This window comes from Manihot esculenta, chromosome 12 (genome assembly GCF_001659605.2).
Source record: "Manihot esculenta cultivar AM560-2 chromosome 12, M.esculenta_v8, whole genome shotgun sequence".
In the NCBI taxonomy this organism is placed as follows: domain Eukaryota; kingdom Viridiplantae; phylum Streptophyta; class Magnoliopsida; order Malpighiales; family Euphorbiaceae; genus Manihot; species Manihot esculenta.
Window position 1 is genome coordinate 12,258,282 of NC_035172.2, and position 14,326 is coordinate 12,272,607.

The 14,326-nt window shown below is 33.1% G+C and overlaps 1 protein-coding gene across 1 annotated transcript; it reads right to left on the bottom strand.

The window, feature by feature from the left end:
* Positions 1–7,409: 7,409 nt before the first annotated feature.
* LOC110627345 (phosphatidylinositol 4-phosphate 5-kinase 1) lies at positions 7,410–12,155 on the bottom strand. Its single transcript, XM_021773617.2, has 8 exons — positions 10,918–12,155; positions 10,661–10,825; positions 10,348–10,513; positions 10,059–10,169; positions 9,780–9,973; positions 9,513–9,628; positions 9,318–9,399; positions 7,410–8,425 (listed from the first exon to the last, which is right to left on the bottom strand). Exons 1-8 carry the CDS (start codon positions 11,937–11,939, stop codon positions 8,116–8,118), a joined length of 2,166 nt encoding a protein of 721 aa, XP_021629309.1. The 5' UTR covers positions 11,940–12,155; the 3' UTR covers positions 7,410–8,115.
* Positions 12,156–14,326: the final 2,171 nt, after the last annotated feature.

Below are 14,326 nucleotides of genomic sequence, written 5' to 3' on the forward strand. Positions count from 1 at the left end.
CCTTTCTATAAAAGGGAAAGGCCCACCTCCTTTCAACATTAATACATGAGTTTTATCATGTTATGGAATTTTATATGCAACCATGAGAAATTTTAAATATTTTAATTTTAAAATATTTTTTATTTAATTTTATTTTTAAATTTTTTTTTTACTGCTACCTAATAATTGAGATTGAACGCGAGCTTACTATGGACCAAGCTCAAATCAAACTCAAGTTCATTAAATATTTCACGAATTGAGCTCAACCTTATAAATTTTTTTAATAAACAAGTTTAAACTTTGAAAATGTTGGCTAAATTTGATTACACCCCTAGCCATTTGAATCACAAATGGATTTATAAACATATTAGTTGCTTATATCATTAATGAATTTACAAACAGATTAGACATTTGTATTATAAATGAATTTATAAATAGATAAGTAGTTTACAAACCAAAATATAAATGGATACTAAATTTATTTGTATCACAAATAAATATTCTGTTTGTGGATCCGTTTATAACATAAATAAATTATTTTTGTTTGAAAAAAAAATACAAATAAAATTTACACAAACATAAAAAAGTTAGTTTGTAATTCATTTATAAATCAAATTACAAATAAAATTTCATAATTAGCAAACGAATAAATTGGTTTGTAAATTTAAATTTTTTTAGTGACTAAATTTGTAACTATGATAATGAAATATTTTAAACTATAATTAATAATTAAATTTTTAGATTAAATAATTAAAATTATAAGGATTAAAAGTTAAATTATAATGATTAAATATTAATATAAAATTTAATATTAAAATAAGTTGATTGATATTTTTATAGAGAAATTAATGAATGTAATTTTACAAAATATTTTAACTGCATTTTAAAAAATAATATTAATTCTATTTCAATAATAATAATAATAATAATAATAATAATTAATTAATTATGTGGGGACTTCATAATATCAACCCATTAAACAATTATCAATATTAAGAAAGAGAACGACTATTTTCTTTATTTGTGAAAATTAATTGAGAAAGGCAAAAATGATGAAAAGATTCAAATGTGAAATTAGTAGAGCTGTATGCTTACTATTAATTTTTAGGGTAATTTTTATCTATCTACCATAAATTCAAGATATAAATATGTGATTTAATGGTAGATAGGCTTGTGCTTTTCTCTTAAAAGAGAGTTTCGCTTCTTATGGTTCTTGTGAGACAGAGGGCCTTGTTTCTTATTAGTGTCACTCCTTCGTTCCTTTCCAGATGTGGGTTTCTTTCTCCACATTTAGGTAAGTTGTTTGGAGTTTTTGTTTAGTTTTTATATTAAGAACATGTTAAGTTTTAAAGAGGAATATTATTTTTTCCTGCCATGTTTTTCTTGAATATGTGTGCTTGTTCGTTTTGAAGTTTACAAGTTTGGAAGGCTACGGGTTGCTGCACTTTCTCATTTCTTAACCAATGAAAAGGGATTAGGCAGTGATGAAGAAGTCTTTACTCACATAACACACCATCACCATTCTATCTGACAAATTTTGCAGTAAGGCTATTCTTCTTTGACTCGTAAGGAGATTGTCAAAGGCATTATGTTTTTCATTTGATGCGGCTTGAAAACAGAGTTGTTTTGTGATTAGCTAGACCTGCAAGAAAGAGAACGTAAGATGATGAGTGTCCATAGCAGTCATTCCGACGCTCAAATCAGTATACTGAAGAATAGGGGGAATATAATGAACAACTTAAAACTTTATTAGTAGAGTAAGAATTGCATACTTTTGTCTCTGTGATAATTTTTCTTTTATATTGTAAGGAGATGGCGATAAATATAATATTTTCTGATGATTCAGTGATGATGTGGTCGGCTAACCTAATAAGCGATCCCGCTACATTAACTAGCCGGGGATCCCATGATTACAGGCATAACGGAGGCCTGTTGGATTATGCCTACTAACAGTAATTTTATGGCGAGACTCGTCATATCCAGTGGAGGGTGAGTCTTGATGATAAACCTGGTGTTAAAGTATCCAGTTCTTCCTTTCCTCGGGTGGAACGGTATTACCCACTTATCAAATCCTTATCAAGTGACTCTGTTTTATGGTGACAGCTTATGGCTTACGTTGGGCGATTCTTGTATAGCATCAGAGGACCCCACTAGTCTTTGATTCTTCATATTCAAAGGTGATAACTATTCTCACAATCTGGGACACATGGACCATTTAGATTGGTCCCTTCCTGCTCACGCCATTTTGCCTAGCTAGCTCTTCAATGATGGTTGCCCTATTTTCGAGTTGCATTTAAAGCTTTCCATCGAAATCATATTATAAGAGTTCTTTCTTCTCCTCCAAGTATCACTTTTGCTCATAACTAGAATCTTTGCTTCTAAATGACTCGGTTGCTCCTTCTTTCTCGTTTATATTCCCTTGCTATCATGATAATTTCTATTTTCTTTCTCTTTTTAAAATGAATAGGAATACTTTCTCTTCTTCAGTTACTCCTAGTGGAGGTTCCACCTCAAGCTCCTCCTCCGACGGCCCCATCCATGCCTCAGCCTCTATCGTTTTATTAAAGGTGGCTCTAGAAAGCGAAAGTAGCTCGATTGGTGATATCTCGTTCATCCTATCAAAGCAAGACATAGATCGCCTTTACGATAAATACTAAATTTCTCGAGAGACTTTTTGTATTTTTGCCCCTTCCTCAAGCGTTCGTGTGAATGACCTGATCCCTGTAGAGGATACTATTATAATCTTCAAGGAGTAGCTGAAGGCGGGTCTTCAGTTCCCCATGGACCCATTTTTTGTTGATGTCCTTCGATTCCATAACACTTCATTTTCACATCCACCCAAACTACCACTTCAATTTTCCTTTTCTTTTAAGCTAAGCACTAAAAGCAAAAAAACACCATTTACTAGCTAGCCTCCATCTCACTCATTCATTCCCCACAAAACCCATTATTACCACCACACACATAAGCTTGTTTCCTCTTCCATGTCTGATTTTCTCCTCCTTTCTCTTCCACCACCATGCTTTTCATTTTCCTCTCCTTTCTCTTCTTCTCCAATGGCGACTTGCTTTGGTTGAGAAACCAAGAAGTTCTCCATCGATGACTTTATATTTGACTTTTGTTCTAAATTAAGTTGTTAAGGATATGATTGATTGAAATTCTTCTGCTAAAATCCAGACGATGGTATATTATTCTACTGAGAAGCTGATAATTAATTCTACTGATTAGAACAACTGAAATTGGGATTATTTCTCTATTCAGGATTATAAGTGTTGGAATAAGGATTCCCTATAGGTAGGGCTGTAATCGAACCGAGCCGAGCCGAGTTTTGATAAGCTCAGACTCGATTAGAAAATAAATTTAAAAGCTCGAGTTTGAGCTTGAGCTCGACTCGAGCTTCATTTATAAGCTCGACTCAAGCTTCATTTATAAGCTCGACTTGAGCTCGAGCTCGACTTGAGCTCGAGCTCGACTCGAGCTTTATTTATACGCTTGAGCTCGATTCATAAAATAAATATTAAACTCGAGCTCGGATTCGTAATAGGCTCGTTTATCACATTAACGAGCCAACTCAAACTCCATTCGAAAAGCTCAAATTTGAGCTCATTTAGGCTCGAATTTGAGCTTGATTATATTATAAACAAGCTCAATATAATTCAAATTTATTTAAATTATAAACAAACTTAAATTATAAGGTTATTAAGAGACTTCTAAATTAAAATTTTTTATTTAATTGAACTCTCTCGAACCTAAAACTAATGAAAAAGAATGTAGAAGGGTTGTCCTTTTATAGAGAAGTCACGATTCTCCATATCCCTTCAACTTTCGATGTGGGATTAGTGTTAGCAAACAAACTTGTTCGTGAGTCTGCTCATGCTACGCGTCCTGGCACCATGTAAGAAAGTCCAGGGCTGCTCATGCCACGCGTCCTGGCAATTTGTTATGATAATGAGGAAAGAGGGGGGTTATTGGTGACAAATCCATCTGTGATGTGAATTGTTTGTGATGTGACGCATTTCATGATGGCATATCTATATAAACTGTTCTATATGTTCTGCTCACTGGGCTCTAGTAGCTCACCCTTTTCCCTTAACCCCCAGGGTTGCAGGTTCGGGATAGATCAGGAAGTCAGCAAGAGTAAAAGTGTTTTGAATGTAATAGTTTAGTTGTGGACATGAAAGATAATGTAATGTAATGAAAGATATTGTACAGAATAGTATTGAGGATTAATATTGTGCTTGACCCTAGAGTTTGTGGTTAATCCCTTTTGTTCATGATCATTATGAAATGTTTTGATGTTAAGAAATGTTAAACCAAGTTTGATGTTTGATATGTTGCCCCACTAGAGCATTTGATGAGGGCTCTAGTGTGGGGTTTTATGTTTATAGTTTTGGTGCATGCACAGGTCAAGCTTGGTAGATGAAAAGTTTAAAATTTTTATGTAAATGTATGATTATGTATGGGATTTATCAGGTATGACAGGTTGTATGTTAGGCTTACTACGGGTCCTGGCGACCTTAAGTCGATCTGGATCCTAGCGCCGGTAGCGGTCCGATTTCGGATCGTTACACCCCCAAACTGATTCTATTGAGCCATATGCTTGAGAGATGGTTTCAGCTCAAAGTTATTAGTAGCTATGGCTGGTCTCATGATAGGTGGTTGGTAATTATCTCCATGAGTGATGGTTTCAGCTCAAAGTTGTTAGTAGCTATGGCTGGTCTCGTGATAGGTGGTTGGTAATCCCTATAGTTCGGAATTGCATAATCTTTCATCTTGAACTGATTCTATTGAGCCATGATTACTTCCTTCTTTTTTTTTTATCTTTCTCCTATTCTCTTATTTTTTTACCTTCTACTCTATTTCTTCTAACGGTCTTCTCAATTTCAAGATCAAATAAAAGCCGAAGTCTTCTGGGCTTTTGGCTTTCCTTATAAACTAATCAAGTACCTAACAATTAAAAAGAAAAGATAAAATGTAAAGTAAAAAAATAATAATAAAAGTTGTCTAAATTAATAAAACAATCACTTATTTGATATCAAGTCATATTTTCCAGCAAAGGTGCTAAAAATTTTTTGTATAATTTCTGTAAGTGAATGAATCCTTAGCAAGTAATAAAGTGATGAAAAAAGTATCGTTTTCATGAGAAATACATGGATATTAAATGTTTAATTATTTTAATTATTTAGACTATTAAGAGATGATGGTAAATTTAAACTATTTTTAAAAAAGCAATAAATGAACTAATAATTGAATTGAATCATTAATTATGAGATGAATATTTCAGAATTAAGAGTTTACACTTTAATTGAAAATGGACTAAAATTGAATATTCAATAAAGGAGATTACTTATTTGAAGAAAATTAATCCTGCAGTATTCTAAGTCCTATTTCAAGGTACAAATGTTATATCTCAATCAAATCAATACATACTTTCATGGTATCAAATCAACTAAAACTCATTAGGATCTATGATTAACTGTTAAAATTTCTCAAAGGATTAAAGTGTATCTTTAGATCTAAAATCCTAAGTTCAATTTATATTTTTCCTATATTAATCTTCACCTTTCAGTTCTTTAATTAATTTATTAGATCAATACAAAGTGGGTACAACACAAAGTAAGCATTAAGTCCACGTAAAATTAAATTAAATAATAAAATTCTAAATTTACTAAATAATCGAAGTGTTACTTTTCAAATCCTAGAATAAAGAAATTTACTTGTTCATGTTCATAATTGTAAAAACAATAAAATAAAAAAAATAAGACATAAGGAAAATAGAACTAAATAAATCCACAATTGAAATTGATAGCTTAATCTTCTCAGATTTTTGCTGTGAATCTCTTCAATGAACTAATGTATTTTTCTCCTTTTGTTCAATCTCTCTCCAAATTCAAAATATTTTTCTAATTGAAATTCTTGGTTTTTATTCCTATTGTGGCTCTTGTTTCAATCCTAGATAGCTGAGGAGACCCTTAAACCAATTAGAATGCAACAAAATTGACTGAATTGAGTTTATCTGCTAAAATCATATGACTCTGTATAAATTAACTTAATTTAAATGGGTTTGACGCGTTACATGAATCAACCCGTATCTAAAATCATATGACCCTGTATAAATTAGCTTAATTTAAATGGGTTTGACGCGTTACAGATCAACCCGTATAAATTATAGTGCCCTGTAAATGTACATGGGGTGGCCAAATTATATGGATTTAATTCGTGTAATTTCTACATTTTTTAAAAAAAGTTTTGAGTACTCTTTTTCTTCTTTTAAATTTATACGGAATGGCCTAAATCACATGGGATTACCTTGTGTAATCTTTTAACAAACTCGTGTAACATCTGAGATCATCCAAATGTACATTTTTTGGTTACACGGGTCACTGTATTCATATGGTTTCTCTATGTAATTTAGGTAATTTAGGTTGAATTACACTGGGTTGCTGAATATTTTATTTCTTAATTTAACTTGGTTATTTTCTGGAAATTAGAGTTTCTAAGCATCCTAAAATTCTTATAAAAATTAATATTTTATTATTAAAAATAATATTATATTAGATGAGAACTTATTTCACTCTTATAAAAATATAGAAACTTAATTGATTCAAAATTTTAAATTAAATTTATTTGAACTTGAGTAAAAATATTTAAATTTGCATAAACTTATATATATATAATTTAAATTTTAAATAATAAGATATATAAGGACGATAAATTTAAATATTAAATAAAGTAAGATTAAGTGTGTATTTAGTTTAATTATTAAATATAACTAATAGTTATTGTTAATGGCTAATAGCGGATGGCGAATTGCTGATTGTAATTAATAGCTGGTTAGCTGATGACAGATTGCTAATTGTAACTGATAGTTACCGTTAATAATAAAAACATGTATTAATTTATTATTTTAATATAGTAAATATAAAATTATTAATTTATTATACATATAAAATATTTTAAAACATAATTTTTAAAATATAATTATTTATAATACATATACATAAATTTTTTATTATATTTTAATAAATAATGTAACTATCTTAAGTATTATTTATAATATATTTAATTTATTATATCTTGTAATTTTAAGTAATTTATTAATATAAATATATTAATTTAAAATATTATAACTAATAAAAATTTTAAAAAATAATATAATTTAAATGAAAATAAAAACAAAATAGTTACCAAGTAGTAAACAAAGCAGCTTTAATTATAAAATTTATTTAAAATACAGTTGATAATTCTAATATCAATTATCTATGATGATTTAATTGTGTTAAACAAAACCCTCTTTAAAGGGTGGGATGTGCTAAATCAATTATCTCAACAAATAACAAACTTTTGACGTGGCAAAAGGGCAAATAATTACAGGCATGATACATCACCATCTCATTGGCTCGACACACAGCCAACTTAGTCCTTGGTCGTGTTCAAAAAATGCATGAGGGGACATGTGGTACTATTATACTATATTGTCATTTCACTTTTCAAACCTTGAATTCAATAAAGGGCCAAATAAAGAACATGAGCCAAGGTTACACCCACATCTTTCTTTCTGCTTTTCTCTTCTTTTTATGGAAAAAACAAAGCAAACATGCTTCAGTGAGTGGACGCGAGAAAAAAAGAGAGCTCATTATTTTCCCTCTCTTTCTTTGCTCAGCCGGCAAATCAACCCATCCGTCGTTCTAAATTTTGAAATTGTTGCACAAGCTCTATTCAATTCTCACTCTCTCTCTCTCTCTCTATCTGTGATATGTGTGGGGACACAACAGATATTCAGCTTTTCTTTCTTTTTTTACTGTACACTTCTTTACAGCAAGGCTATCTTGAACTCTGGTAGAACCATTTCTCTACTTTCTGCACTCAGCTTCCTTGTGTTTCTGGCTTCTCAATTCTCACAACAAACCAAAACAAACAAAACAAATATCGCTTTAATTACCTGAAATTTCCTTTGTTCGCAATGGTTGTCATAAAAAATTCAGCTATACCCACCTCAATACATGGGTGCATCAGCATAAATTACGCAGACCAGGAAACTAGCACATCCGGCACCCTGCTTTCTGCAGGTTTCATCCAGATTTTAGTTTCAGAGAGTTAAATTATCCCGTTTCTCATTTGCTCTTTTCATCTCCATCACTTGTCTTCCACAAAGATTCTGTGTATGAAATCCCGGAACCTTTTTGAATATAGCTTTGGATCAACAGCTGAGATGGACGTGGCATCCACTTGCAAGGACTTGTATGCATGTTCTAGCTTTTTGCTGATATCATAATCTTGGAGTATGTCAATGATACCAAAGTAAAGAAGCACGTCAAGGACCTCAACGCCACCCTCTGAATGTGTTGAATTGATTTTTCCACCGCCTGCATTCTGATCTAACTCGATTCTTGGCACACACACTGCTCTCGCTGGCATGTTTGCCCCCAGCCGAATAAATGGCCCCCTGGAGGATCAGTAACAAAACAATGTCGGCAAGTTTTTACGCTCAGTATATATATGCATATCGATTGCATTCAAGACCATGAGAATTCAAAACACAACAGTAAGATTATGAAAAATCAAAATGATAAATTAACAAGAAAAGTAATACAAAATGATTTGGATAACTATTATTTGTAGTTCTTCTGGGTTAAGGCAATACAGTATTTATTAAGATTTAATATACTATTTCAAAGTCATTTTTCCTTTGATATCTTCAAATGTCAAATAAAAAAATTTGATGCTTCAGTTGTAAATCACAAACTTCACCACTAAAAACTGTTTCTTTGTTGTCTCAGAGAAGGGAATAGGATTTAACAAAGCTTTTGTCTCCTACGAAAGGCAAGAGTAACCTAGGGACGCCTACTATATACAAAGTATTCCACCATCACAACTCACCACACTTTGAGCCATCTAAATCGACCAAAGATTAAATTTAACTGGAGAAGCGGACATACCAAATTCCCATATGGAAAACGGGAATAGAAAAAATTTTAAAAAGAAACGTTTGAAAATCATATGTTCACTTGTTTATGGACTGATATTTTGCTATTAAGAGAACATTTTTCTTTTATCCAACCAAAACCAAGTCCTGGTCCATCAGCAACTAAAGTTAAATATGCATCACATGCATAGCAGTAAAAAGAGATGCCCAAATATTTAGTCTTTTCATGGCAACTAAAGGCTAATTTGAAGATGGGATTTCCTGATATTTATGAAACAGTCAGCATAACTCATGTGTGTGTGCGCCTTATGATTATGGCAATTGAAAAGCTAACAACTACTACATGTCATAATAAATATATGGCAATTAAAACCAGAAGATTAACAAAAATGAATTTAGGAAGTACACATACCGTCCTTCCATAACCCAATCCATATCTGGCAGCAGGTGATAACCTCGCATGGAGGTCTTATCATGACACATATTTCCTTTTTCTGATAAAGGCACACGGCAGGACATCAGCTCATACTTTACCAATTACTGGAGAGTTCTCTCTTAAATGCCAAATTCAATACTTAGAAAATATTAAGGGTGCAAGGCGACTTACCATAATACAGTTCATTTGGTGGCATCTTCACCTCATCACGGAAGTGAAGACCAATCAAAAGACTATAATCCATGATCCCCTCAGCTTCTAAGAACTCACAATCTCTATAGATTTGCCTGGAAAAAGAAATTAACATGTTATGTCACAAATTTCCAAATACATTAAAATGCCTCAGCAGAGAATATGCAAAAGAGACAGGAAAATTTAAAAAACAAAATCAATAATAGTAATAATCAAGAAAGGAATAGAACTACGTTATGGATTTACCTAATGAGTTCTTGATACCATGACCGTTCAAGGTGAAAATTGAAATTAAGATCCAGATCTTTAAGTGTGGTTGTCTCATCAATTTGTCCATCAGCTTTGTCAGTAGCGCGGCCATAAGAAGAACCCTTCAGGTCAAAGCGTTTATGGATACGGTACTCCGAACAAAACAAATTGCCCATTACAATAAAACGGATCTGGTTACACAATGCATTGGTGAACAACGATAAGATTTTGGCAAATAAAAGCAACTGAAAGAGAATTTTCATTTTCCAACCTTACCTTTTGACCTCCAACTGGTTTCACACAATGTACACCAAAGAACTTCGTTACCAAGGAGTTCTTGTACTGGCAAACATGTTGGTAGTAATTTGGAAGCATCCTAATGAGAACCTGAATATGGTTACCAAAGGGTGGTCAGTATCCATCCACAGACTGGACAATAAATGTGTTACTAAATAGTATGTGTCTACGAAGTTAAAGCTGGATACTGATATCATACTAAAGAGTAGAGTTACAAGCACTTGTTCTTTAGTCGATAGTACCAAGAAGTCGGAAAAGGCTAACTAACCTTAACTTCTGATTTCTTCACAGTTTTTATCATAAATCTTTCATCTTGCGTTAGGTAAAAGAAGCTTCCACTCTTTCCAGGTGAAGAAAATTCCCTAAGTGCATCATTTCCACAAATAGCTACCATGTAATCCGCCGGATCTATTGCAAACAATTCCCTCAGATGTCTAAATACCAAACAAAACCAATCACCACCATAATATATAAGATCAGACATGTATTCAAGTCGCTGCCTCTTGGGCGCAGAACTTTTCTTCTTTGGTGCGAATAAGAGAGCTACACATAGAGAGAGGAGAGTAAGTGAAAGCAAATACCTGAAAACCATGGGACAGTAATCCTTCCATTTGAAGTCCACTGACTGATGCGGCGGCGTAGATTTTGATCCTTCCGGTGGAAACCTCGTCCAGTACTTCTCCTTGGAATCAAAATCACTTTGCCTCAGTTCCCTCATCATCGAGTCATGCTTTCCCACAGAATACCTACATAGAAAGATAGATAGATATGCCTTTTAATTCAAATAGAGGAATTCTAACAAACATCAGATTTAAACAACAATAACCGCAAAAAACACCTGATACCCAGTTGAAGATTAAGCATTAGATCGTAATTCTTATGTCCTTTCGAAATCGTTTGCCCTGGTTTCTTAACATCATCATCCGCAGAACTACAACTACAGGGGCTTCTCTGGCACTTCCTAGCCTCTATTGCTCTGCCATTGTCACTGTCCTTACCATTACCATTACTGTCACCATCTTTATCATCATATGACATTATTGAAGCCTCCACATTATCGACAATATCGCAAGTAATATCTCCAGCTTCTCCATCCAATTCCCATATACAAATCCTGGGAACATTGGAATCCACAGACGACCTCTTCCTGGCATCCTTGAAATTCCCTTCATATCTGTTATTCCCATTAGAGAAAGTGAAGACCCCTTTCCCTTTAGGAACACCATTTTCCCACAGCCCTTCATATATATTCCCGTTGGCACAAATCAAAACACCCTTTCCATGAATCACCCCATTCTTCCACTCGCCGGAGTATTCGTTCCCATTGCTCCACCTGTACTTCCCTTCACCACCCTGCAAGTTGGACCTCCACCGGCCTTGGTAAACATCGCCATTGGCGTACCGCTTCTCGCCATAGCCGTGCTTCCTGTCCAACAGCCACTGTCCTTTGTAGGAGTCACCGTCGACGCCTATAAAAGTTCCATGGCCGTCCATCCGGCCGTCCTTAAAATGACCCTCGTATGTGGCTCCCGACGGCCATGAGAACTTGCCGTTCCCGCAGGCTCTACCTCTCTTCCACTCACCTTCGTACATACACCCATCATACCACAGGTACTTTCCCTTCCCGTGAGGCACGCTTCCAGACAATGTCCCGGTATAAATGTCGCCATTTGGGAGGACTCTTTCAGTAACAATGGCGGTGATTTCGCAGCGCGTGGGCGTAACGCGCCGGCAGCTGGGCTGCGATCGGGTTCGGTTGACCACCAAGTGACAAGGAGGCGGGACAAAGAGTTCGATTTGTTTTTCTTCTTTAGCGGTGGCGGAGGTGGGTTGAAATACACCAACGAGCGTCTCTTGCATTAGGCAATTGCTGAATTTTTTATCATTGAAATTTTAATACATTACATAGGGCTTTGTTTCCTGCTCTGAGAATGGAAATGAGATGACTCAGAAAGCAGAAGAGGATCCTGCGATCAGAACAATACAAGAAAAAATAAAGAATATGAAGACGAAGATGGTAGAGGAGAATGAGAGGGAAAGCAAGAAAAAAAAACATTAAGAAATGGAAATTTATTATTATTAAATATAATGCAGAGGAGAGTGGAGAGAGTGTTATAGCCTCTGGGCCAGCTCTGTCTAGGGAACGCTTCTAGCCATTGACCAATCTACCCTCTGCTTTTGAAAATATCCCATCAACTTTCACCCTTTATTTATTTATTTTTATTCATTTCCCACTATCTTTTTTATATAATATTCGTCACCCAATTATTGACCTTCTTTCTGTTGTTTGCATTATCCACGTTTGCCATCACTTTTGAGAGTTCAAATTCCTTATATCATATTTTTATATTTAAATAATTTAAAATCAAATAGATATATGCTGATTATTATCTTTTATCTTCTAAATATTTAATTTTGCTTAATATTTTTGAAAGAAAAATTAATAATATGATTTTTTTTTATCAATGCAAAGAGTATGCATTTCATCCTACTCAATAGGCTAGTATAAGGAAAACAAATTAAAAAAAATGATGACCTAAATTCAATAAAAAAAATTTAGAAAATGATCTATAATTCCACCGACTGTATCTTTATCAACAACACTACAATTAATAAAAAACTATTGAAAAATGAAATAATGATATCAACATGCATAAACCATAATAATCTAACGAACAACTTGAGAAGTAGCAAGACATTTTAGAAATTCATTGCATATAAATGAAAATGAAGAAAATAAAAGCAAAGAAAATAGAGATGCCCTGAAATCACCATTCCAATCAAAGGATCATTAGAGGCCAACCAATTTCCGCCAAAGATAGCAAGGCTATTGTCAAATAAGCACCAAAAGAGAAACACTAGCCTATAATCTTTTCAGTTTGTAACAATGATGAGAAGCCGTAAGGAATCAAAACAAATTTTAATGTTGAGAAGATTCATCGGTTTTTTCTCCATCAAATACTATCATCCAAATAAATTTCAGGCAACAAAATCGAAAAAACTCAAATTATCAAAAAGAAAAAAAACATAAAAAACATAAACACAATAACATAAAAACTATACAAACCCATCGACACCAACCCTCTTTGCTGGGAGGCAAAGAAGGTCGGCCACAACAACGAACCAAGAACGGATGCTGACTCTGCTCTTTCTTCCACCATCTTATAAAAATATATCTATAATCACCCTCATATGAATTAAAAAAATATAGTTAATATAATTAAAATAATAACTTATTATTATTTTTCTAATATGCCCTCCATTTATATTATTCTATTACTGACTTATTATTTGAATTAGTAAATTTAATTTTTTTAATGCATATCAAATTTAATTTATATTAGAAAAATAATAAACAAGTTCCTTAGTTTAACTATAGATAAATTATTTAAACAAAATCTAATCCAATCTAAAAAAAAAAATTATGCATAAACTTTTTTAAATCATTATGAAGCCATGATAGCTAACATTGATTTCTTTGATCGAAGTTATACTCTATGATATATGCGTTGTTCATAGAGCTTCTTAGTTTGCCATTATTCTCTAGAAGCAAATGGAATTATAATGTCTACTTAGCCCAAAATTTTAAAAAAAATTTAATAGTTAGAATAGATTTATATACCAGGTCGCCTAATCCACTTGATAGGCATCAACACTCTATACATGATTTTACGATTTACAAAGATCTATTTTTGGTAAACAGTTTTTCAAACTTAGTCACTATAATCTTCGATTCAACAACAATTATGCTTCAATTTGAAGTTCGTTAATTGAACTCCACTAATCTAAATTCTAGTCTATGACAATGTCAATTTCTACTTAGCTTAATTATACATGTGAAGCAAGAGTCTAAGGGTTAGAACATTAAATTTGATGAAGTTGTACAATTGTTAAGTCTTTTAAGAATATTGATGAGTCCTATATATACAAGAAGGTTAGTGGGAGAGCATCCACTTTTCTAATTTGGTATGTGGATGACATTTTATCAGTGGATAATAATTGTTAAACACCTTCTCATTTCTCAATGGAGGACTTAGGAGAAGCAACCTACATTCTTGGAATTCACATTTATGGAAATGTAGCGAAAAGAATGATGAAAAAGTGTTAAAGAATTTCAACATGCTAAAGAAGATAGCCAAAATACCATATGCTTGGACAATAGGGAATCCCATGGAGGTGTAATACCCGGCTAGACTCCGGTATCGGAATCCCTACCGTCCGGTGGGACCTCGGATGTCGGAAACCTC

What these genes read in the sequence shown, in the direction of transcription:
- LOC110627345 (XM_021773617.2), bottom strand. Translation starts at nt 11,939, where the DNA reads ATGCAAGAGACGCTCGTTGGTGTATTTCAACCCACCTCCGCCACCGCT. An exon ending in AACCAGTTGGAGGTCAAAAG is followed by an intron (nt 9,974 to 10,058) that starts GTAAGGTTGGAA and finishes TTGTGTAACCAG; the next exon opens with ATCCGTTTTATTGTAATGGG. An exon ending in GATTGGGTTATGGAAGGACG is followed by an intron (nt 8,426 to 9,317) that starts GTATGTGTACTT and finishes CTGATCCTCCAG; the next exon opens with GGGGCCATTTATTCGGCTGG.